This window comes from Bubalus bubalis, chromosome 6 (assembly GCF_019923935.1).
Source record: "Bubalus bubalis isolate 160015118507 breed Murrah chromosome 6, NDDB_SH_1, whole genome shotgun sequence".
In the NCBI taxonomy this organism is placed as follows: domain Eukaryota; kingdom Metazoa; phylum Chordata; class Mammalia; order Artiodactyla; family Bovidae; genus Bubalus; species Bubalus bubalis.
In genome coordinates, this window is record NC_059162.1 from 8240523 (window position 1) to 8267017 (window position 26495).

The 26495-nt window shown below is 41.1% G+C and overlaps 1 protein-coding gene and 1 non-coding gene across 3 annotated transcripts in view; both read left to right on the top strand.

The window, feature by feature from the left end:
- CFAP126 (cilia and flagella associated protein 126) overlaps nt 1-26495 on the top strand; it is a 51571-nt gene that overhangs the window by 9752 nt on the left and 15324 nt on the right. For both annotated transcript variants that reach the window (XM_044944114.2, XM_025287482.3), the window contains exon 2: nt 10257-10808. In XM_044944114.2, coding sequence (XP_044800049.2) covers nt 10722-10808 — 87 coding nt within the window. In that variant the 5' untranslated portion in view covers nt 10257-10721. The remainder of the gene's footprint in view (nt 1-10256; nt 10809-26495) is intronic.
- Nucleotides 2424-2496, top strand: TRNAV-CAC. Its single transcript has one exon. It is a non-coding gene; the product is annotated as a tRNA-Val (tRNA).

A 26495-nucleotide genomic window follows, 5' to 3' on the forward strand; every position in this document is an offset into this window, starting at 1 on the left:
CCTGCTTGACGACTAGATTCGTGGCTGGTCACAAGAAAGACCAAGCCATGATTAAAAACTGGGAATTTTCAGCTCCATCCATCAGAAAGGGAAGCCTCCATAAAATCCCAAAAGCATGGGGTCCAGAAAGCTTCCAGATTGGAAAATGTAACACCAGGAGGAGGATGCACATTAACTCTACAGGGACAGAAGTTTCCACACTAGAGAGCCTCCTAGATCTTGCCTGATGTATTTCTATATCTGGTTATCCATCTGTATCCTGTATCATATTCTTTAATACACTGACGCAGTTGATGCAAGTAAGAGTTCTGTGAGCTGCTCTAGCAAATTAATGCAATCTGATGAAGGGATCACTGGAACCCCCAATCTATCATCTACAGCGGGTCAGAAGATACGACACCACAAAACTCCTAGAAGAGAACACACTGAAACATTCTCTGACATGAATCAAGCAATATTTTCTTAGGTCAGAATCCCAAAGCAACAGAAGTAAAAGCAAAAATAAACAAATGGGACCTAATCAAACTTATAAATGTTTGCACAGCAAAGGAAACCATAAACAAAATGAGAAGAACCTACAGACTGGGAGTAAATACATGCAAATGATGCAACCAATAACGGCTTAATTTCCAAAATATACAAACAACTCATACAACTCAATAACAACAACAACAAACAAACAATGCACCCAATCAATAAATGGGCAGAAGACCTAAATAGATATTTCTCCAAAAAAAACATACAGATGGCCAATAGGTACATGAAAAGATGCTCAGTATCACTAATTATTAGAGAAACGCAAATAAAATAGGAGATATCACCCCACACAAGTCAGAATGGCCACCATCAAAAAGTTTATAAATAATAAATGCTAGAGGTGTGGAGAAAAAGCAACGCACCCTCCTACAATGTTGGTGGGAATGTAAATTGGCGCAGCCACTATGAAAACAGTACAGAGTTTCCTTAAAACACTAATAATAGAGTTACCATATGATTCAGCAATCTCACTCCTAAGCATATACTGGGAAACAATGAATTTGAAAAATACATGCACCTCCATGTTCATAGCAGCATAATTGGTAACAGTCAAGACATTTGGGACTATTGGAAGAAACCCGTGTTCACTGACAGATGATTGACTTAAGATGTGGGGTATATATACTATGGAACATTACTCAGCCATGAGAGAATGAAGTAACATCATTTGCAGCAACATGAATAGACCTAGAGATGATCATAGTAAGCGAAGTAAGTCAAAGACAAATATCATATGATATCACTTGTATGTGGAATCTAAAAAAACAGTACAAATGAACTTATTTACAAAACAGAAATGAACTTATGGAAAACAAACTGATGGCTACCAAAGAGAAAAGGATATATTCGGAGTGTCAGATTAACATATGCATACTACTGTATATAAAATAAGTGACTAGGATTTACCTATAGCTTAAGTACTATATGTAATATCTTGTAATGAACTATAATGGAAAAGAATTGGAAAAAAATTAATATATACATATAAATGTAGAATCACATGTAGAACTACTTTGCTATACACCTGAAACTAACACAGTATTGCAAATAGACTCAACTTCAATTTTGAAAAGAAGTGCAGGTAATAACCTGGGCTTGAGACTGGCATCTGAAGGAAGTGGGGGCATTCTTGTAAGGAAGGACTGGGCCTTTAACCTGTGGACCTGACACTATCTCCAAGTAGTCAGTGTCAAAACTGAGTTAAATTGTAGGACACCTAGCTGGTGTCAGACACAGATTTGCTTGGTGTGGGGGGGAAATCCTCCCGCCTGGTACCCAAAAGTGAAGTCCTGGTGCGAGTAGTAAAAGGAAGAAAGACACGGGAAGGGGAGAACCGAGTTTTCCCATTACAATCGCCTTCACAAGTAAGCTCTGGGCAAACGTTAAGGTGCATATTTGTTTCAAGTATGAGCTGGTTTTCCTTATCTTGACCGAATCTGTCACCCAAGTCTCTTCCTACCTGTAGTTACTGCACCATTTTTTCTCCAGTCTCGGAGCAGGGGATGTGAGCTAAGGGCCGGCGGGTGACCTGGCCCCAGGGCGGGCCGGATCCCCGCCATCGTTCCTCCGGGACCACCAGGATCGGGAAAATTGCCCGACAAGCATTTAAGGAAGCCTGGAACTTTGGCCCGCAGACTCCGGCTTTCAACGGCAACAACACTGGCTGGAGCTGCACTTGCGCCTGAAGTTCCAGATAAGGCAAGATGGGGCTCCTCCGGTGCTGCGGCCATGAGGCAGGGCGCGCATCAGGACCTTGCAGGCCACCTCCAGGCGCTTGGGTCAGGCAGGGCTGTGCTCAAAGCGCCCCATGCTTTCCTCCTAGCCAGGGACACAGTGACAAGCCGATGTCTCTCAAGATGAGTTTTTGAGAGCGTTGTTCTTGTAGAGTTTCCGTAGTGTAGTGGTTATCACGTTCGCCTCACACGCGAAAGGTCCCCGGTTCGAAACCGGGCGGAAACAAACCAGTTCTTTATTTTTCCCCCGCTGGTTGATCCCTGACTGGATCAGCGAGCGGTTCTTGACTCATTCCTGCCAGAACCCTGAGACTAGTTCAGCAGGCACCTTCGCAGACGTCGACCCTTGGAGTTTTTCGTTATCTTTTCTGACACTGTAAATCTAAAACAATTTTGGCCACTTAAATGAAGTCAGAGATCCGATCCGGATCCCCTGGACCAAGTTCTGACTCAGGGCGGTGTCCTCTGCTTAGGCTGCGGACACTTCAGCTGGGACCACAAGGGGCTGTCTCCTGCAGAGAATTTGCAAACCTGTATCAAAACCCAGCTATGTGCCTGACATTATCTCGCTTTAAGCTGACAGCAGATATGTTTACCCTGCAGTCCAGAGGAATAAACGGAACGTAGTTGCAGAGCCAGTATCCCAAGTCACTCTGCTCTCTCACCACTACCAGACCCACCCTTCCCATTTCTATTCTCGTTTTAAGCTGTTCCCATGCATTCAATACTAAAGTTCCAGGTCATGGAGATGCTTCCTCCTTCCCTCCTGAGTCTTTTCCCACAGGGAATCCTAAAGCCCTAAGGCCTATGGTTCTAAGTCAAGGGAAAACAATATACATTTTCTTTTAATTAAAAGTTATTTTCACACACATTCCTCCCACCCCCATTGGGCAGTTTGCACAGACACTTCTCCAAAGATAGAGGGATAGCAAATAATCATATCTAAAGATATTCCGCATCATTAATCATTAGGGAAATGCAAATTTAAAATACAATGAGATATCACTACACATCGCTTGCTCCTTGGAAGGAAAGCTATGACAAACCTAGGTAGACAGCATATAAAAAGGCAGAACATCACTTTTCCAACAAAAGTCTGTATAGTAAAAGTTATCGTTTTTCTAGTAGTCATGTATGGATATGAGAGTTGTACCATAAAGAAGGCTGAGTACGGAAGAACTGGTGCCTTAGAATTGTGCTGCTGGAGAAGACTCTTGAGAGTCCCTTGGACAGCAAGGAGATCAACCCAGTCAATCCTAAAGGAAATCAGTCCTGAATATTCATTGGAAGGACTGTTGCTGAAGCTGAAATTCCAATACTTTGGCCGCCTGATTCGAAGAGCTGACTCATTGGAAAAGACCCGGATGCTGGGAAAGATCGAAGGCAAGAGGAGAAGAAGCCAGCAGAGGATGAGATGGTTGGATAGCATCACGGAGTCAATGGACATGAACCTGAGCAAAGGATGGGAAGGACAGGATTGCCTGGCGTGCTGCAGTCCATGGGGTCACAGAGAGTCAGACATGGCTTAGCAGCTCAACAAAACAACAAATCACGACACATATAAAACAGTGCATATGATACCAGATGTCCAGAATGTGGAGGGACTGGAACACTCATACACTGCTGAGGGGAGTGTAAAATGTCACATCCACCTAGGAAAACAATTAACAATTTCTTGGAAAGTTCAACTACAACGATATGATTCAGCCATTCTAATCCCAGGTATTTACAAGAGAAAATTAAGTGTATGTGCATTGAATTGTATATGAATATTCATAGTAGCTTTATTTATAACAGCCCAAAGCTGGAAACAATACAAATGTCACTCAACAGGTAGAGATAAATTATGATTACATCCAGAAAATGGAATGCTACCCAGGAAAAATTATTACTATTACTCTTATGCTGGGTGAAAATTTCAATCAAAAAAGTGTTGTATGATTCCATTTATATAAAATTGTAGAAAATGAAAACTATAATGACAGAAAGCAGAGCAGTGATTGCTTGATAAGAGGAAAGAGAATGGCAGGCAATAAGTATTAGAAAGGGAAAATCAGGAAGGGGAAACAATGGATATGTCCACCTTAACTGTGGCAGGGCAGTCATTATGACTTTCACTGGCCCTAGACACTTTGATCTTCGTGGAACCTCTCATAAAAAATAATGTTTAAGTATTAAAATATTAATGTTGAAATATTTCAGTTCAATCACTCAGTCGTGTCTGACTCTTTGTGAACCCATAGAGTGCAGCACGCCTGGCTCCCCTGCCCATCACCAATTCCCAGAGCTTCCTCAAACTCATCTCCATCGAGTCGGTGATGCCATCCCAACCATCTCATCCTCTGTCATCCCCTTTTTCTTCTACCTTCCATCTTTCCCAGCATCAGGGTCTTTTCCAATGAGTCAGTTCTTCCCATCAGGTGGCCAAAGTATAAGCGCTTCAGCTTCAGCATCAGTCCTTCCAATAATATTCCAGTGATTTCCTTTAGGATTGTCTGATATTTTTAATTTAAATTTTATCTATTAATATAGTTTATTTACACATACCACAGATAATTGACTATAGTATATGATTATATAATATATAATTTATTGATATAAGATATTATACAGCTGCTTTGATATAAGTGGGTGAAGAATCTGCCTGTAATGTAGGAGACACAGAACACGAAGCTTCCATCCTGGGTGGGGAAGATCCCCTGGAGAAGGACATGGCAATGCACTCCAGTATTCTTGCCTGGAGAATCCTGTGCCCACAGAAACCTGGAGGGCTACAGTCCCTGGGGTCGCAAAGAGTCAGACACGCCTGAGCGACTGAGCATAGTACATTAATATTAGATAAAAACGTTTGTAAAATCTTATTATGTTCTTTTGAATTTAAATGAATTTTTTAAATTAAAATATTTTTAAAGAGTGGACACATTTTTGCAGGTGTATGCTTACTGTACCCAATGGGCAAGTCAGCCCCCCGTTGTAAAGATGCATTCACAGATCTATACATTTTGGCAACACTTACCAACCTGTACATTTTGAATATGTTCGCTTTGTTGTGTGTCAAGGATGCCCTAAGACAGCTATTAATGATTGTTTTTAAATTTCTCAGAAGAAAAAACACATTTATTGAGGTCTGTTCTGGATACTCATACAAATACGTATTTTTGTTTCTTATTAAAATTTTTGTATGAAATTAAAGTATGTATTCACAACATTGAATAACTTGGGGGTGGACCTTGGGTACAGTGTTAATCTCAATTCATTGCCCTTAATTCACATGGATGGGTGCAAGACTATTGCTTTATTTATGTCAATTTACCACTTTCTTTGATCCTATTCCCTGCTTCCACCCTCTCTCTAATGTGTTGTTAGTATTATGAATCTGTATGTATCCTCATAGGCTGTGTAGTTGTGCTGCGTGTAACTGTTTCCTAATCTTGCATATGTTTTTCACTTAGCATGTGACTTTGGGGTCTACTCAGGTTGCTGTATGCACTTTTAGTCTTTGTTTCTAGCTGATGTAAATAATTTCACACTGGGTACCCACTCATTTTACTTTTCTTCCCTCCATTATAGATACTGGATTGTGACCCACTCCAGTGGATGACAAACAATGCCGTCATAGATTCTTTTTTCCTTTTTATTGTGTGTGTGTGTGTGTGTGTGTGTGTGTGTGAGAGAGAGAGAGTGTGTGTGTGTGTGTGTGTGTGTGTGTGTGGTTCAGTCGTGTCCCACTCTTCAAAACTCCAAAGACTGTAGCCTTCCAGGCTCCTCTATCCATGGAATTCTGGAGTGGGTTGCCATTCTCTTCTCCATGGGAATCTTGCCAAGCCAGAGATCAAACCCGGGTCCCCTACATTGCAGGCAGATTCTTTACCACTGGGCCACCAGGGAAGCCCAAACGCTATGTAAATAGCTCTAAATACAATATAAATTCCATGTAAATATTTGCTGGCTTGTAGGAAATTCAAGTTTTGCTTTTGGGAATTTTCTGGAATTTTTTTTCCAACTATTTTTGATTTTTGGTTGGTTCACTCCAAGAATGTGGAATGCATGGGTAAGGAGGGCCAACTGTATTGTTATAAAACTGCTTGTCTTAGTGAGGATGCAGAGACTGCTTATTCTTTACAGCATTGGTTACAAAATTAGAATTTTCTTAAATGATAAGGAATTGGTTAGTGGTTACCTCATACCAACATGGTAAAGAGTTTAAGTTGTGCCTGTGATTTCCAGAGGCATAAGCAAGAAGTGACCAAGTCAAGTTGGTCTCCCTTGTTTTGCAAAATAAGATAAATTAAGCTGCTCAGGAAAATTTCAAAGTCAGTCTTCATTTGTTCTTTAATTTAACAATTTCCCCCCTTCCAGTTTTATTGAGAAATATTTGACATACAGCACTGTATAAGTTTAAGGTGTACAGCATAATGATTTGACTTATATACATTATGAAATGATTACCATAATTAGTTTAATGAACATCCATTACCTCATACAGATACAAAATAAGATAAGGTTAAAATTATGTTTTTCCCCTTGTGATGAGAACTGTTAGAATTTACTATCTTAAGTAACTTTAACATGTAACATACAGTAGTGTTAATTATACTTATCACATTGTACGTTACGTTCCTTGTTGTTCAGTCGCTCAGTTGTGTCCGACTCTTTGTGACCCCACGGACTGCAGCATGCCCCGCCCTGTCCTCCGCCATCTCCTGGAGCTTACTCAAACTCATGTCCATTGAGTCAGTGATGCCATCTAACCATCATGTCCTCTGTCATATCCTTCTCCTCCTGCCTTCAATCCTTCCCAGCATCAGGAACTTTTCTAATGAGTCTGCTCTTCATATCAGGTGGCCAAAGTTTTGGAGCTTCAGCTTTAGCATCAGTCCTTCCAATGAATATTCAGGGTTGATTTCCTTTAGGATTGACTGGTTTGATCTTCTTGCAGTCCAAGGGACTCTCAGAGTCTTCTTCAACAACACAATTCAAAGGCATCAATTCTTCCATGCTCAGCCTTCCTTATGCTCCAACTCTCACATTCATACATGACTACTGGAAAAACCATACTTTTGAATAGACAGCTCTGTTGGCAAAGTAATGTCTCTGCCTTTTAATACACTGTCTAGGTTTGTCATAACTTCTCTTCCAAGGAGCAAGCGTCTTTTAATTTCATGGCAGCAGTCACCATCTGCAGTGATTTTGGAGCCCAGGAAAATAAAGTCTCTCACTGTTTCCATTGTTTCCCCATCTATTTGCCATAAAGTGATGGGACCTGATGCCATGATCTTAGTTTTTTGAATGTTGAGTTTTAAGCCAGCTTTTTCATTCTCTTTTTTCTCCTTCATCAAGAAGCTGTTTAGTTCCTCATCGCTTTCTGCCATAGGGCTGGTGTCATCTGTGTATCTGAGGTTATTGATATTTCTCCCAGAAGTCTTGATTCTAGCTTGTGCTTCATCCAGCTCAGCATTTCTTATGATGTACTCTGCATATGAGTTAAATAAGCAGGATGACAATATACAGCCTTGACATACTCCTTTCCCAATTTGGAACGAGTCTGTTATTCCATGTCCAGTTCTAACTGTTGCTTCTTGACCTGAGTATTGGTTTCTCAGGAGGCAGGTCAGGGGGTCTGGTATTCCCATCTCTTTCAGAATTTTCCACAGTTTGCTGTGATCCACACAGTCAAAGGCTTTAGTGTAGTCAATGAAGCAGAAGTAGATGTTTTTCTGGAACTCTCTTGTTCTTTCCATGATTCAAGGGATGTTGGCAATTTGATCTCTGGTTCCTCTGCCTTATCTAAATCCAGCTTTCACATCTGAAAGTTCTCAGTTCATGTACTATTGAAGACTTGCTTGGAGAATTTTGAGAATTACATTGCTAATATGTGAGATGAGTGCAATTGTGCGGTAGTTTGAACATTCTTTGGCATTGCCCTTCTTTGGGATTGGAAGGAAAACTGATCTTTTCCAGTCCTGTGGCCACTGCTGAGTTTTCCAAATTTGCTGGCATATTGAGTACAGCACTTTCAAAGCATCATCTTTTAGGATTTTAAATAGCTCAGCTGGAATTCCATCCCCTCCACTACCTTTGTTCATAGTGATGCTTCCTAAGGCCCACTTGACTTTGCACTCCAGGATGTCTGGCTCTAGGTGAGTGATCACACCACCATGGTTATCTGAATCATGTTGATCTTTTTTGTATAGTTCTTCTGTGTACTCTTGCCACCTCTTTTTAATATCTTCTGCTTTGGTTAGGTCCATATTGTTTCTGTCCTTTATCGTGCCCATCTTTGCATGAAATGTTCCCTTGGTATCTCTAATTTTCTTGAAGAGATCTCTAGTCTTTCCCATTCTATTGTTTTCCTCTATTTCTTTGCATTGATCACTGAGGAAGGCTTTCTTATCTCTCCTTGCTGTTCTTTGGAACTCTGCATTCAGATGGGTGTATCTTTCCTTTTCTCCTTTGCCTTTTGCTTCTCTTCTTTTCTCATCTATTTGTAAGGCCTCCTCAGACAACCATTTTGCCTTTTTGCATTTCTTTTTCTTGGGGATGGTTTTGATCACCGCTTCCTGTACCATGTCACGAACCTCCATCCATAGTTCTTCAGGCACTCTGTCTATCAGATCTAATCCCTTGAATCTATCTGTCACTTCCACTGTATAATTGTAAGGGATTTGATTTAGGTCATACCTGAATGACCTAGTGGTTTTCCCTACTTTCTTCAATTTAAGTCTGAATTTTGCAATAAGGAGTTCATGATCTGAGCCATAGTCATTTCCCAGTCTTGTTTTTGCTGACTGTATAGAGTTTCTCAATCTTCAACTGCAAAGAATATAATCAATCTGATTTCAGTATTGACCATCTGGTGATGTCCATGTGTATTAATTATATTTATCATATTGCACATTATGTTCCTAGTACTTATTTAACTTATAACTGGAAGTTTGTGCCCATGACCATCTTCATCCAATTCTGCCTCTCCCCAGACTGCAAATCTAGTATTTTTCTTTCTCTTTAAGTTACTTTTTAAAAAATGTTATTTATCGTATTTTTTTACGCCAGGAGGTATGGCACGTGGGATCTTAGTTTCCCAATCAGGGATGGAACCTGTGGGCTCTGTATTGGAAGGGTGGAGTCTTAACCACTGACCCACCAGGGAAGTCCCTGATCTTTTTTTCTATTAGTTTGCTTGTTTTTGAGGTATATTTGATATACAATACTATGTTAGTTCCTGGTGCACAACATATTCAGTATTTCTATACACTTCAAAGTGATTACCATCTGTCACTATACTAAGATACTACATTGTCATTTACTATATTCTGCACACTGAGCATGCACAAGCACCATACTGTATATTTACACTAATTCATTTACTTTGTAATTGGAAGTTTGTACCACTTAACCTCGTCACCTATTCCTCTCCTCTGGGCTATCGCCCCTTTGGTCTCACTATCAACTTTCTTAGGGTATGAATTTATTTTTATTACTTTTATACATTACCATCACCGACTCGATGCACATGAGTTTGGGTGAACTCCGGGAGTTGGTGATGGACAGGGAGGCCTGGCGTGCTGCGATTCATGGGATCACAAAGAGTCGGACACGACTGAGCGACTGAACTGAACTGATACATTACCTAGTCAATAATTATCAAATGTTTTTAAAATTTAAAAATACCATTAAGACTAAATAGAAAGAAGTGTATGCGACCTAACTTTAAGTGAAAATGTCTGGATAATTTGTGGAATGGGTAGCCGAATTCAAGCAAGCTAAAAAGAAAAAGACACACAATATCATGAGAAGAGAGTAGTCTAGTTATGTAAAGGCGAAGTTATAAACTTTTATTACACAGACAAAGAAGATATGGACACATTAACAAAATTACAAAAACGAGAATTTCTCCAAAAATTAATTGGTAGCGTGATTTCGCCTTCGTACTCCTGGGGGCGTCCAAGCTCCACCTAACCCCTCCTTCCTCGTTTTTTCCCGAAGGCTCCGAGGACCAGCAGCTGGGCAGCGTGCGAGCCAACCAAGACGGCCCGGGATGCCGGGACAGACCCGAAACCTGGGCCCCTGGGCCAGGCGCGCCGAGGAGGAGGAGGGCCGACTCCGAGGCAGGAACCGTGCACAAAAGCCACTTTCGTCGCCCTAACTGTTCAACCCTAGAACCCTAACCCAGGACCAGAAGCCTGAGACTTGGGCAAAAAGCGGCCTAGGTTTCCCGGAAGCCTGAGAGGTCCGGTAGCCGCAGCCCGCACGGGGCCCCGCCCGCACTCCCGCCGGCTCGACTCAGCCCGCGGAGGGCCCCGCCCAGCACTTGCCCAGGCCTGCCGCGGTCGGGCCTTCCGGCGAGTCAGGCCTGAGTCAGGACTGGAAAGCTGGAAAGGAGCGACGGTTTCCCGGCATCGGGATCAGCATGACACGATACCAGCCACGCCACACATCGGTGGCAGGGACATGGAGTACAGCGCAGGCAGCGTCCTGCTGGTGTCCCCAGCTAGGCCCCAGGAGCTGGAAATGACTCGGCCTTGTCCTTGCTCCCAGGCGAGTGGTAAGCGCATAGGTCTGAACGCTTCTCACTCGTGTGCGTGTTCCAGCCGGGTCCAGTTTACTCAGCTCCTCCAGCTCCACCCTAGTCCCAGCGTTAACTGCAGGTTGACATTTGCCATGGGCACTTGCCATCTACCTCTAGAAGGACTAAATCCTGTGCTGTTGCGCTGCTGACCATCAACACCCCCTGATGTTGGGAGCAGGAATGAGGCCCTCTGTGCTGGGGTGGGGTGGGTGGAGAAAGGAAACTGGCAGGACAGTTCTTTAAATAGATATTTGCAGGAGCCGCCTTTACTAACCCAATTCTTTTTTTTAATTTATTTATTTACTTTTGGCTGTGCTAGGCCTTTGTTGCTGCACATGGGGTTTCTCTAGTTGTGGAGAGCAAAGGCTACTGCTACTCTTCACTGAGGAGCACCGGCTTCAGTAGCTTCGGCGTGTGGGTTCAGCAGTTGTGGTGGCTTAGTCTCTCTTCGGCATGAAATCCTCCCGGACAAGGGATTGAGCCCAGGTTCCCTTCATTGGCAGGCGGATTCTTATCCAATGTACCACCAGGAAAGTCTCATGAACCCAGTTCTTGAATCTACTCATATCTAGAAAATCACTGAAATCCTTCAGGGTGATGACTGTTTTCATGATTAGCAGAAAGCTTCATGGAGACTAGCAGAAACCTGGACAAAAATATGCACTCAATTGCATATATTCCCCTTTCACCAAAATCACGTATATACTGACATTCCTCCTTGCTTCTTCCGAGCAGTTTCTCAGAGGCATCTGCGGTGTTGTTTACAGGCTGCAGTTATTTTGCTATCCCAGTAACTTACAATGTCATTTAACCATTTTAACGATCTTATGAGATAATCATAAGGGTAGTTTTCCAGGTCACATGTCAAAATGTTACAGGTGAGGAAATAACTTGTAAAGCGACGTGCCTGAGTTTCCGTTCTAGTGATGGAGCTAGACCCAGACCCAGGTCATTTATACTGATTGTCCACAAATCCCTTTTTAAATCAGAGCATCTTGTCCTGGAGTCCTTGGAGGGAGCGACTGTGAGGTTCCAGTTAAACAAGGGAATGTGAGTGCCAGCCCTACCATGGAAGAGGTGGATTGCCTGGCTTCTGACGACAGACTGAGGCAGAGGGGAGACTGAGGTTGGGGTTCCAGCAGTGCTTCTTGCTGCCTTACACACCGCTGCTCTGGCTGTAGCCCTTGTAGAACACTCCCAGATACTCCAATGAAACCCTGAAGGTGGGGCTAGTGCTGGAAGGGCATCTGAGCTTCCCATTTCTGAGGAATGGATTTAAAAATAAAACAAACCCCAAAACCCCTAAGAGTAGGAAGTGAGAACTTGACCCGCCATCTGGTTGAATCCAGTCACACTGGGAGTTGTTGGGGGCAGGGTGGATGGAGAGAGGAATGGTTTCTGAATAGATTCAATTCCCATCTCCTTCCAAGGAAAGACACCTAGACAAGAACAAATATCTTTCGTAGAAGTCCGGGAATGGGACAAGGCAGAGATTTTGCAGCTAAAGGCAAATGAATGGGGTGGGTCCATGGACCTGAGCAATTACTATCAGGTTGGCTAAAGATCCAACAGAATCTGCTACAACTTAGCACATAGTACCTAGGGACAAGGCCACCCCAACACATCTGAGAGCAGTAAGGTCCCTGAGGTTGCCTCCTTTTTCTGCTACCTCTAGGTCATGGTAGCACCAGCTTCCCCTAGATGCCACCTGGAGGGGGATAAGAGAGTGTTCTGGTTGTCTATTGCTGTGTAACAAACTATTCCAGGGTTGGGAATTTGGAAAGAGTATGAGGGGAGAGGCAGTTTATCTCTGCTTCTGAATTTCAGCTGAGAAGACTTGGAGGCCAGAGGTGACTTGATGACTGGGGACTGGAATCATCTGAAAAATTATCTATTTCTGCATAATCACTTTAAAATTTAGTGCCTTAAAATAACAATTTATTATTTCTCATGGTTCAGATGTGAATTTGGCTGGAGCCAGAATGATCAGTTTAGCCTTAAGCCTTTCTCCACGTGCCTTTATCTCTGGCAGAGTAACTGGTCTTGTTGCATGGCATGGAGTAGCAAGAGGGAATGCTTCAACCAAGGCAAGCAGAAGCTACAGATCTGTTAAAGCTCTCCCCTGAAAGTTACATATCAGTACTTCCATTCCATTCTGTTGGTCAAAACAGGTCACGGGGCCAACTTGGATTTAAAGAGCGGGGAAATAGACTCCACCTCTTGAAGGGTAGTTTTCCAGGTCACATTTCAAAAGAGTTTATGGGGTGAGAGATATTGCTGTCATCTTTAGAAACACAGTCACCGCTACTACTTAAACAAGAATAAACGCAGAGATTTTTAACTGGACAGTTAAAGTTTCCCCATTTCTCCACATCTTGTAGGCTACAGGTTTAAGAACAGGTTAGGTCAATTATAACAGAGGCTGCATGTTTTCCTGTGCATTGTTGTTCAGTCACCAAGTCATGTCTGACTCTTCAACCCTGTGAACTGCAGCATGACAGGCTTCCCTGTCCTTCACTATCTCTGGGAGTTTGCTCAAACTCATGTCCATTGAATCAGTGATACCATCCAACCATCTCATCCTCTGTTGCCCACTTCTCCTTGTGCCCTCTCTGAATGTAATGAGTAAATGGTAAGCCACTACACATGCACAAGCTAGATGTAGAAAAGGCAGAGGAACCAGAGATCAAATTGCCAACACCCGCTGGCTCATAGAAAGAGCAAGAGAATTCCTGAAAAACATCTATTTCTGCTTCATTGACTCCACTACAGCCTTTGAATGTGTGGATCACAACAAACTGAGGAAAATTCTTAAAGAGATGGGAATACTAGACCACCTGACCTGCCTCCTGAGAAAGCTGTATGCAGGTCAAGATGCAACAATTAGAACCAGACATGGAAAATGGACTGGTTCCAAACTGGGAAAGGATTATGTCAAAGCTGTATATTGCCACTCTGTTTTTTATAACATATGCAGAATACATCATGCAAAATGCCGGGCTGGATTACTCACAAGCTGGAATCAAGATTGCCAGGAGAAATATCAATAACCTCAGAAATGGAGATGATATCCTAATGGCAGAAAACCAAGAGGAACTAAAGAGCCTCTTAATGAAGGTGAAAGAGGAGAGTGAAAACCTGGCTTAAAACTCAACATTTAAAAACCTAAGATCATAGCATCTGGTCCCATCACTACATGGCAAATAGATGGAGAAAAAATGGAAACAGTCACTTTCTTGGGCTCCAAAATCACTGCAGATGGTGAGTGTAGCCATGAAATTAAAAGACGCTTACTCCTTGGAAGGAAAGCTATGACAAACACAGACAGTGTATTAAAAAGCAGAGACATCACTGTCAACAAAGGTCTGTCTCGTCGAAGCTATGGTTTTTCTAGGGGTCATGTAGTAGTGAGAGCTGGACCATAAAGAAGACTGAACACTGAAGAACTTATGCTTTTGAACTGTGGTGCTGGAGAAGACTCTTGAGAGTCCCTTGGAGATCAAACCAGTTAAATGAGGGCTTGAGATTTCAGATTTTGAGAGTCAGTTCCTAGGCAGGTTGATAAGAAGTCCAGGGTCCCCGAGGAGGAGAGAGGAGTCTGGGGTTCTCAAGGAGGAGAAAAGGACAAACTTTTTTTTTCTCTCTACATTCCTTAGTCTTAGTCGCATAAAACATTTTTTCTTTAAGCCCAGAACTGATGATTACACAACAAACAACTCAGGTTAAAACTCTGTACTAAGGATTATAGAACAACAATGTATCCTGTTTGAGGACAGTTTCTCCTTCCTGAAAACCTTCTGGCTAATCCTGTTATCTTAAAATGTAAATTGTGGGAGTAGGTCTAGTAGATCTTTACAAACTTGAGACATTCTTTTGATTTATTTTAATAAGTAATTAAAAAAGTATATGACTCTCTTGCTTAGACTAGTGAGGGCACTCTCCGTCCCCCTTCTGATGTCTGTGTCAGAAGCGTTCTCTGTCCCATTTCATACTTTAATAAAACTCTGCTACACAAAAGCTCTTGAGTGATCAAGCCTGGTCCCTGGTCACAAAGGTAAATCTTCTCCGGAGATCAGGAATCCAACACCGTTCACTGTAAGCTATCAATTTTAGGATCTGGACTTTTAGAAACAGGTCAGTTTGCGAGTTGGAAAACTGATTCTTCAACTTCAGTTCAGTTCAGTTCAGTCACTCAGTCGTGTCTGACTCTTTGTGACCCAATGAATCACAGCACGCCAGGCCTCCCTGTCCATCACCAACTCCCGGAGTTCACTCAAACTCATGTCCATCAAGTCGGTGATGCCATCCAACCATCTCATCCTCTGTCGTCCCCTTCTCCTCCTGCCCCCAATCCCTCCCAGCATCAGGGTCTTTTCCAATGAATCAGCTCTTCGCATGAGGTGGCCAAAGTACTGGAGTTTCAGCCTCAGCATCAGTCCTTCCAATGAACACCCAGGACTGGTCTCCTTTAGGATGGACTGGTTGGATCTCCTTGCAGTCCAAGGGACTCTCAAGAGTCTTCTCCAACACCACAGTTCAAAAGCATCAATTCTTTGGTGCTCAGCTTTCTTCACAGTCCAACTCTCACATCCATACATGGCCACTGGAAAAACCATAGCCTTGACTAGACGGACCTTTGTTGGCAAAGTAATGTCTCTGCTTTTGAATATGCTATCTAGGTTGGTCATAACTCTCCTTCCAAGCATCTTTTAATTTCATGGGTGCAATCACCATCTGCAGTGATTTTGGAGCCCCCCAAAATAAAGTCTGACACTGTTTCCACTGTTTCCCCATCTATTTCCCATGAAGTGATGGGACCAGATGCCATGATCTTTGTTGAGCTTTAAGCCAACTTTTTCACTCTCCTCAAGAGGCTTTTTAGTTCCTCTTCACTTTCTGCCATAAGGGTGGTGTCATCTGCATATCTGAGGTTATTGATATTTCTCCCAGCAATCTTGATTCCAGCTTGTGCTTCTTCCAGCCCAGCTTTTCTCATGATGTACTCTGAATATACGTTAAATAAACAGGGTGACAGTATACAGCCTTGACGAACTCCTTTTCCTATTTGGAACCTGTCTGTTGTTCCATGTCCAGTTCTAACTGTTGCTTCCTGACCTGCATATAGGTTTCTCAAGAGGCAGGTCAGGTGGTCTGGTATTCCCATCTCTTTCCAACAGTTTATTGTGATCCACACAGTCAAAGGCTTTGGCATAGTCAATAAAGCAGAAATAGATGTTTTTCTGGAACTCTCTTGCTTTTTCCATGATCCAGCGGATGTTGGCAATTTGATCTCTGGTTCCTCTGCCTTTTCTAAAACCAGCTTGAACAACTGGAAGTTCACCGTTCACGTATTGCTGAAGCCTGGCTTTGAGAATTTTGAGCATTACTTTACTAGCATGTGAGATGAGTGCAACTGTGTGGTAGTTTGAGCATTCTTTGGCATTGCCTTTCTTTGGGATTGGAATGAAAACTTACCTTTTCCAGTTCTGTGGCTGAGTTTTCCAAATTTGCTGGCATTCTTCAACTTAACTGGCTGTATATCTTGGACATACTGTTTAAGCTTCCTATGTTTCAATTTTCTCATATACAAAATGTACTAATATTATTCTCACTTTACATGGGGCTTGCAAAACTTAAGTTTAAAAACTTTGGCTTTAATAGCTCAAAAATTTTGATGATTGTGAGAGTGAAAACTTTGATCTAGACTTTTTAGGCAGTCAGTGACTTGGCCTTATTTCTGACAAAAGAAGAAGGAGAGGATAAAATTTGGGAGTGGTCTGAGGCAGTATGTTCTTGGAGAAGAGGACATTTGAGTGATTCATGCATGTGAAAAGGAGGGACACAGAACTCTGGAGAGGTGTGTTCCTCCTGGTACTTAAAATTAGACCTGAGATCTAATCCTAGCATCATTCATTAGTACCTAGTCTCATTATTTTTTGGCAGTCTTGAGTAGAGTTCACTTTACACATTACTTTAAAAAATTTTTCTTATTGTAAAATACATATAAAATTTATCATCTTAGATGAACCCTTAAAAGGGTACAGTTCATATTGTTGTGTGACCATCACCCTTATCCATTTCCAGAATTCTTTTCATCTTGCAAAACTGAAACTCTGTACCTATTAAACAATATCTCCCCATCCCCATTACCTGTGCTCCCCCAGCCCCCATCTGTAGAATTCTACTTTCTGCTTCTGTGATGTTTGATCATTAACTACCTCATATAAATGGAATCAGTATTTTCAGTATTTTTCTTTTTGTGACAGGCTTATTTCATTTAGCATAATGTCTTCAAGGTTTGTTCAATGTTATAGCATATGTCAGAATTTCATGCTTTTTTAGGGCTAGTAATATTTCATTGTATAAACTTCACATTACTTTTTGTTATATCAAGAACTTTGGCCCTTTATAACATGTTTCTTATATTTTTCACACAGGAAGGGTCACCATACATAGTCGGGTCAGTGTTTTCCCTCTAGGATTTCAGTTCACCTTTTCAAAGGAGGAAGTGAAGGCAGAACAAAGACAGGAGTGGCAACGGACTAAAATAATCATTCAAATGAGTAGTTATTTCCTGGACAGTATTCCCGGCTAGATCTGTAAGGCCCCCAGAGCTAAAGTAAGGAGTTAGATTTGGGGAAAGGGGGTTATCGACTCATATATTTATTGGTAACAGCTTTATTGAGATATAATTCATAGACCATACAATTAATTCATTTAATGTTATTTAATTCATTCATTTAACTTCATGACTTTTCACATATTCAGATTTGTATAACTGTTATCACAAAATCTTAGAAAATTTTCATAGTCCCTGAAAGAAATCTTGTACCAATTTGCCATCATCCCCAGTTCCCTCCTCAGCCCTGTGCAACCGTTAATCTACTTTCTGTCCATACAGAGATGCTTGTTCTGGAAATTTCATGTAAATGAAATCATATAATATGTGGTTCTTTGTGACTGGCCTCTTTCACTTAGCTCAAGGTTCATCCATGTTGTAGTGTGTATAGATAATTCATTTCTTTGCTTACCAGATGAGAGAAATAATAGCAGGAATTCACTTCCTTTTATTATTCAATAATATTCCATTCTGTTGATTATACTGCATTTTATCTACTCATCAGTTTTTGGACATTAGAGTTGTTCCTATTTTTTAGCTATTATGAGTATTGCTGCTTTGAATTCTCATGTCTAAATTATGTGGGCCTATGTTTTAATTTCTCTTAGGTATATACCTAGAGGTGGATTTTTTAAAAATATTTTTATTTTATATTGGAGTATAGTTGATTTATAATGTTGTGTCAGTTTTAGACAAACAGCTGAGTGATTCAGTTATACACATATCCCTTCTTTTTCAGATTCTTTTCCCATATATGTTGTTACAGAATACTGAGTACAGTTTTCTGTGCTATACAGTAAGTCCTTGTTGATTATCTGTTTATATACATATGTGTGTGTGTGTATATGTGTGTGTGTGTGTATGTATGTGTATATATATGTGTGTGTGTATGTATGTGTATATATGTGTGTGTGTGTGTGTATGTGTATATATATATATATATATATATAGAGAGAGAGAGAGAGAGAGAGAGAGAGAGTAGTGTGTACACATTAATCCCAAACTCCTAATTTATCCTTCTCCTGCAAGGAGTTAGGTTTTATAGGACCAGAGAATGAATTTAGGAAACTAAACTACCTGTTCACTTCTTTTTGTATTCTTATTTAAAACTGTAAAGGAGGTTGGAGATACATGCTGAGGTGGCAAGCACTGAATGTTGTCTACAAGCCACCGTGAGACAGAGAGGGGAAGGATGGCACACACTTTTAGCAACTGGAACAGATGCTAGGAGAGTTTCTACTCTAAAGGCGTTTTTCTCTGAGTAGTTCCCACTCTGTGAGGTCAGATGAGACCCTGGACAGCCCAGAACACAAGGACCCTCCCCCCGTATCCCCACAGACCCCTGTCAGTGTGGGCTAGTCTCTGATTCTCCTCCCCTGCCAGGACCGGACCGTGCCAGTGCCTTTCCCCATGTCAGCCTCCGAGGAGGCAGACCTTTCACACATCTGACCCCAAGCGCCAGTGGGTCTCTGGGAGAGCTGCCTGGAGTTCACCGCATCACACCTTATCTGGCTCAGGAGAATCACTCTTCATCTACTCATCACTGTTTCCCACCCAGATTTTCCCCTAAAGCAACTCCTTAGGGGGAGCTATTTCCCTGAGTACACAGCGACCCTGACATATTAATCACGTCTTTCTGGGCAGAGGTGGTGGCAATCCTCCAACAAGAAGTTGAAGTTCCTTCCCTGTTCTGGGTTGAACAACTAGATTTTCTTGGCTCTTATGGTCAGTCTCTCATGATTGGCCCCACTCCACACCCAACCCCATCCCGGCTTCCTTTTATTTATTTTTTTAAATTAATTATTTTAATTGGAGGCTAATTACTTGACAATATTGTAGTGATTTTTGCCGTACATTGACATGAATCACCAGCTTCCTTTTAACACTTGACTTTGTCCCTGACTCTGGACTTTAATACTGACGTCATTTAAGGATTTGGAGACAATGGGCAAAATATTTCTTCCTTTGTAGTGTAGGCGGACTAGTTGGAAAACTAATCTCCACTAGAGGGAGACTTCATCTTAAGAAAGAAAACGATATGAAATTTGTGATGTTTAACGGAAGTAGATAAAATATAGAACATGTAGCTGCTGCTGCTGCTGCTAAGTTGCTTCAGTCGTGTCCGACTCTGTGCGACCCCAGAGACGGCAGCCCACCAGTCTCCCCCGTCCCTGGGATTCTCCAGGCAAGAACACTGGAGTGGGTTGCCATATCCTTCTCCAATGCATGAAAGTGAGAAGTGAAAGTGAAGTCGCTCAGTCGTGTCCGACTCCTAGTGACCTCATGGACCGCAGCCCACCAGGCTCCTCCATCCATGGGATTTTCCAGGCAAGAGTACTGGAGTGGGGTGCCATAATTCATTTATATAGCTGTTGCATTTAGCCAACTATCTCTTCTTTTTAAAAAAAAAAAAAAAAAAAGCTGTTATTTCCACATTATTTTCACAATGATAATTCTTTTTATGTAGGAATAACTTTTGGTTTTTAACTTAATTTTGTAATTATGTAAAATATTTACATAATTACTTAAATATTTACATAATTTACTTCCCTGGTAGCTCAGATGGTAAAAGCCTCTGCCTACAATGCAGGAGACCTGGGTTCTATCCCTGGGTCAGGAAGATCCCTTGGAGAAGGAAATGGCAGCCCACTCCAGTATTCTTGCCTAGAAAATCCCATGGACAGAGAAGCCTGGTAGGCTACAGTCCATGGGCTTGCAAAGAGTCGGACATGACTGAGCGACTTCACTTTCTTTCACTTTTCTTTAATTTTATAATTATATACAATATTTACGTATTTTTCATATGTAATATTTGGGGGGCTTCCCTGGTGGTTCAGTTGGAAAAGAATCCGTCTGCAATGCGGGAGACCTGGGTTTGATTCCTGGGTTAGGAAGATCCTCTGGAGAAGGGAAAGACTACCAACTCCAGTACTCTTGCCTGGAGAATTCCATGGACAGAGAAGTCTAGTGAGCTACTGTCCACGGGGTCGCAGAGTCGGACACGACTGAGTGACTAAGCACACGCACAAAATATTTACATGGTTCTAAAATCAACTGTACAAAACAAAGTATATTCAAACAAGTTTATCTTCTGTCTTTTCTGCATTATTTCTCCTCTCCCTCTCTCTCTCTAAAGGTAATCACTAATCATATCACTTATTTTTCCTACATTGTTTTTTCTATTAGAAAGACATGTGTTTATCAGTTCAGTTCAGTCAGGCAGCTCAGTCATGTCCAACCCTTTGCCACCCCATGACTTTAGCATGCCAGGCTTCCCTGTTCATCACCAACTCCTGGAGATTGCTCAGACTCATGTCCATCGAGTAAGTGATGCCATCTAAACATCTCATCCTCTGTCGTCCCCTTCTCCTCCCGCCTTCAATCTTTCCCAGCATCAGAGTCTTTCCTAATGAGTCAGTTCTTCCCATCAGGTGGCCAAAGTATTGGAGTTTCAGCGTCAGCATCAGTCCTTCCAATGAATATTCAGGACTGATTTCCTTTATGATGGACTGCTTGGATCTCCTTGCTGTCCAAGGGACTCTCAAGAGTCTCCTTCAACACCACAGTTCAAAAGCATCAATTCTTTGGCACTAAGCTTTCTTTATAGTCCAACTCTCACATCCATACATGATGACTGGAAAAACCATAGCTTTGACTAGACGGAACTTTGTTGGCAAAGTAATGTCTCTGCTTTTTAATATGCTGTCTAGGTTGATCATAACTTTTCCAAGGAGCAAGCGTCTTTTAATTTCATGGCTGCAGTGATTTTTGGAACCCAGAAAAATAAAGTCAGCCACTGTTTCCACATCTGTTTGCCATGAAGTGATGGGACCAGATGCCATGATCTTAGTTTTCTGAATGCTGAGTTTTAAGCCAACTTTTTCCCTCTCCTCTTTCACTTTCTTCAAGAGGCTCTTTAGTTCCTCTTCACTTTCTGCCCTAAATGTGGTATCATCTGCACATCTGAGGTTATTGATATTTCTCTGGCAGTCTTGATTCCAGCTTGTCCTTCATCCAGTCCAGCATTTCTTATGATGTACTCAGCATATAAGTTAAAGCAGGGTGACAATATGCAGCCTTGACGTACTCCTTTCCAGATTTGGAACCAGTCTGTTGTTCCATGTCCAATTCTAACTGTTGCTTCTTGACCTGTATACAGATTTCTCAGGAGGCAGAGCAGGTGGTCTGGTATTCCCATCTCTTTAAGAATTTTCCACAGTTTGTTGTGGTCCACACAGTCAAAGGCTTTGGCCTAGTCAATAAAGCAGAAGTAGATGTTTTCTGGAATTGTCTTGCTTTTTCAATGATCCAGCAGATATTGGCAATTTGATCTCTGGTTCCTCTGCCTTTTTTAATATCTCCTTTTAAATATAAACAATAGCACACTATTCACATGTCCTCCACCTTTCTTTATTCACTTTAAAGTATTTCTTGGCGATCACTCCATAGCAGCGTCTTCCTCACTGCTTTTTTACAGTAAAAAGTACTGTATAGTACTCCTTTGTGTGGAGGTACCATATTACTGACAGACAGTTGGGTTGTTTCCAGTCTGTAGCTATTACAAATAATGTTGTATACAATAGTGTACACTTTTCATACTTCTGTTAGAGTATCTTTGGGATGGAGTTCTAAAAATGGATTGCTTAATTAAAAGGCCCTGATAATCATGCTAGTTAGATACTGTCAAAGTCTCCATGTGGAGGCTGTACCATTTTACATTTCCGTACTCAGCATATGAGAATGCCTGTTTCCTCACAGACTCATCAACAGAGTAAGTTATCAAAGTTTTGGATGTATTCAGTCTCATGGGTAAGATGTGCTATCTCCATGTACTTTTAATTTCCATGTTTTTAAAATTATGAGCAATACTGAACATTTTTCATATGGTTAACAGAAATGTGTATGTCTTTCTCTGTGATAGGCTCATTTTATCAATTCATCTGTGGAGATGAGCATACATTTTCGTTTTTACCTTGGATCCATTAATATGATTAACTACATTAATGAATTTCCTTTGACTCTCCAGTTTTGCATCCATGGAGTATATTAGCCACTTGTTTATGATACAAATTTTTTAATGTACTATTGGCTTCTGTTTACTAATATCTTATTTAAGATTTTTATATCAGTATTAGCAAGTGAAGTTGATCTATAGTGTTTTTTGTTTAGCCTTTGTCATGATTCCAAAATTTAGGTTTGGGAATCAATATTACACTCACTTCGGAAAATGAATTTGAAAATGTTCCTCTTTTGCCATGTTCTAAAATAGCTTGAAAAGCTAAGGATTTATTTTTTTAGGTTTGATATTATCTTCTGTGAAACTATCTGGGTCTGTTTTCTTTTATGGGATAACTCTAATCAGTTTCTCTAATTCTTTTATGTTAAACGGTCTGTTTTTACTTTGTGTCCACATGAATCAATTCTATTAAATTGGGATTTTACACAAAATTATATACTTAATATAGATTTTCAAACATATTTACATAGACTATTTTAAAAGTTCCTCTTCTATGTCTCTTTCTTTCTAGTTTTATGTATTTGTGGTGAAATTCCCCCCTCCCTGTTTTTTGAGTAGTTCAGCTAAGAAGTTGTCAATTTAGTTTTTTCAAAGAAACATTTTTGGATTTATTTTTTAGTTCTACTTTTGTTGTTGTTTTCAAACCCGTCAGTCACTGACTCTCTTTTGACTAATTTCTTCTTTTTGCTGTTATTTGGTTTGCTTTGCTTTTTCCCCTAGTTTTTTGAGTCATAATGTTTATTCATTTATTTTTGCTTTTAAACTTTTATTCATTTATCATTATAAATCTTTCTCTGACAGCTGTTTTAACTATTTCCCATAGTTCTTGTTTTCATTATTAACATTTTCAATTTGTTTTGCATTTCTCCTTTGACCCAGAAGTGGTTAACAGCAGGTTTTTAAATTTCCCACTTGGAAATTTAAATTGGACTTTATTGAGATATTTTTTCTGTGGCCAAAAATGTTTCCAGGTGGCACAGGTGGTAAAGAATCTGCCAGTGTAGGAGACTCAAGAGACTTGGATCCCTGGGTCAGAAGGAAATGGCAACCCACTCCAGCATTTCTTGCCTGGAAAATTCCAAGGACAGAGGAGCCTGGTGGGCTAAAGTCTGTGGGGTCACAAAGAGTCGGACATGCCTTAGCACACACATGCCGTGCCAGAAGATGAATGGACCACGTTTCTGTGATTTTTGTGATTCCTTTATATGCATTTGTTGGTGTGTGTGGGGGTCCATATTCTCTATTATCAACTTTCAGAGTTTAATATATTTTAAATGTGCCTTATTTATTGTGTTGTTTAGGTTGTCTGTATCTGTACTAATTTCTTGTCATTTTCTCTCCCTAGATCTGAGAGATTTGTTAAAGTTCCTATTATTATTAATGTGTTTCTGTTTCTCCCATTTTAAGTATAATTTTTCTGATCTTTTAATTGTGGTAAAAATTTCTTTATTTCTTTTAAACCTTTTAAGTCAGAATCCTACTTTCTTGGATAATCACAATTGCAACCCCTGCTTAAATTACAGAAAAAATTCTGGTACATTTTTAGTCATTTATTTTTAGGCTTCCTGAATCTCTTCGATTTAGATATATTTCTTTTATACAGCATAGTGTTCGACTTTGCTTTGGTAGTCAATACGAAACTCATTTTAACAGGTGAGGTAAGCTTATTTATATATTTACTGATGTAGTCAATATGTCTGGCCTTAGATCCGCCTTACTTTTTTTCAAAAGTTGTTTATTTGTGGTTGCGCTGAGTCTGTGTTGCTGCGTGCAGGCTTTCTCTAGTAGCTGAGAGTGGGGCCACTCTGACTGGGATGTGAGGGCCTCTCCCTGCACTGGAGTTCCTTGTTTTGGCGCATGTGCTCTGAGAGCATAGGCTTCAGTGGCTGTGGCCTGGGGGCTCAGCAGTTCTGGGGTAAAAACAGGCTTAGTTGCTGTGTGGCATGTGGAATCTTCCCCCACCAGGGATCGAACTAGTGCCCCTGCATTGCATGGCAGATTCTTATCCACTGTACTACCAGGGAAGTCCTGCCTTACGGTTTTATGTTACATATTTTTTGTATATTTAGGTCTCTCACCATATGATCTATTTCATTTGCTTCCTCCCTCCTTTTAAACATATCTTCTGATATTTAAAAGAGTTTATATTTTTGTTCTAATGGTTACCTTTATCCTAATACTTTTATTATGTAATACGTAAGTTCTGTCTCTTTTTGGCTATTGTCTATATGCGCATGTGAGATGATCGAAAATGTATATATTGGTCTCTGCCCACGTTTTTCCCACACAGCTCCTGACCCTGGTAAATACCTACGTAATAAAGGCTCTAGGAGCATCTTTTATGCTAACATTTGGTGTTTGATCCTGGTTCCTAATAGAGTGCTTGGAATTTCCTGGGTAATAGGGGTGCTTTTGTTCCCAGTGAGGTGATTCTTGGGGGGCTCCTAGATGAAAGCTGGTCACAGAAAGACCAAATTGTGATTAGAGACTTAGAATTCAACCGCACCCCCATTCTCTGTATAAGGGAGAGATGCTGGAAGTGGAGTTAAGGATGGATTAGGCCTGTGTGATAAAGCCTCCATGGAAATCCCAATAAGATAAGTAAGGTTTGGAGAGTTTCCAGGGAGAGTGGCAGGCCTGCAGAGGATATGGGAGCTCCACACTGCTTCCCACACACCTTTCCTGGGCATCTCTTCCATCTGGAGGTTCATCAGTATCCTTTATCATATTCTTTTAAAGACATTTTATTTTGGCTGTTCTGGGTCCTTGTGGCAGTACACAGGCTCTTTGTTGCATCATTTGGACTTCTCTTTTTGTGCCACGCAGACTTAGCTGCTCTGTGGCACATGGGATCTTAGTTGACCGACCAGGGATTGAACCCAAGTCCCTTGCACTGCATGGTGGATTCTTCACCACTAGACTACCAGGGAAGTCCCCTGTCATTGCCTTTTATAAAAAGCAGTAAAGAGTACTTTCTTGAGTTCCGTGAGCCATTCTAGCAAATTACCTAAACTCAAGGAGGGGATTATGGGAATCTCTGACTTACAGCTGATTGATCAGAAGCACAAGTAGCAACCTGGACTTGGCAATTGGGATCTGAAGGGTAGGAGGGCAGGCAGTCTTGTGGGACTGAGCCCTTAACCTGTGGGGTCTGATGTTGGCACCAGATATTATCTCCTTGAGCTAAATTGTAGGATACCCAGCTTGTGTCATGGAATTACTTGTATGGGTAACCCCCCCCCCCCACGATCTGGTGTCAAAAGTGTTAATGAGATAGTAGTGTGAGAGTAAAGGAGGACTGGAGTTTTTCCTAATATAGAGAGCAATATTGAAAAACTACCTAGGAATCTCTTAACCCCACCTCTCCACCTGCCCACCTATTGAATTCCTCTAGCATCTTCATATGTGGTACTTAGTGTGTGTGGACTCAGTCACGTCCAACTCTTTGCAGCCCCATTGCAGGAAAGAAAATAGGGTCAGAAATTTGTAATCTATAGAGAATTTTTGAAATCGTTTCTATATTTGCAGCCATCCATTTTTTCAGTATTTACTGTGTACACAACTGTGTCTTCAGTTCCTATAAAAATATATAGAAAACAGGAAGTTTAAATAGTTCAAAGTCGGGCCAATAGCAGGTTGGATAAGATCCTGTTAGCTCAGGAAAACAGGCAAAAGCCAAGCCTCCACTCTAAGACCCATCATTACCTGCCCCAATGAAATAGCATGCAGGGCACTTTGGAGCCATCTGGAAGAAACCTTCAAGAGCTGTTTGCTAAACTATGTAATAGATGAGATGATACCACTTTAATGGTAGAAAGTGAAGAGGAACTAAAGAGCCTCTTGATGAAGTGAAAGAAGAGAGTGAAAAGCTGGCTTGAAATTCAATATTCAAAAAACTAAGATCACAGCATCTGGTCTCATCACTTCAAGAAAAAAATAGAAGGGGAAAAAGTGGAAGCAGTGTCAGATTTTATTTTCTTGGGTTCCAGTATCACTGTGTAAGGTAACTGCAGCCATGAA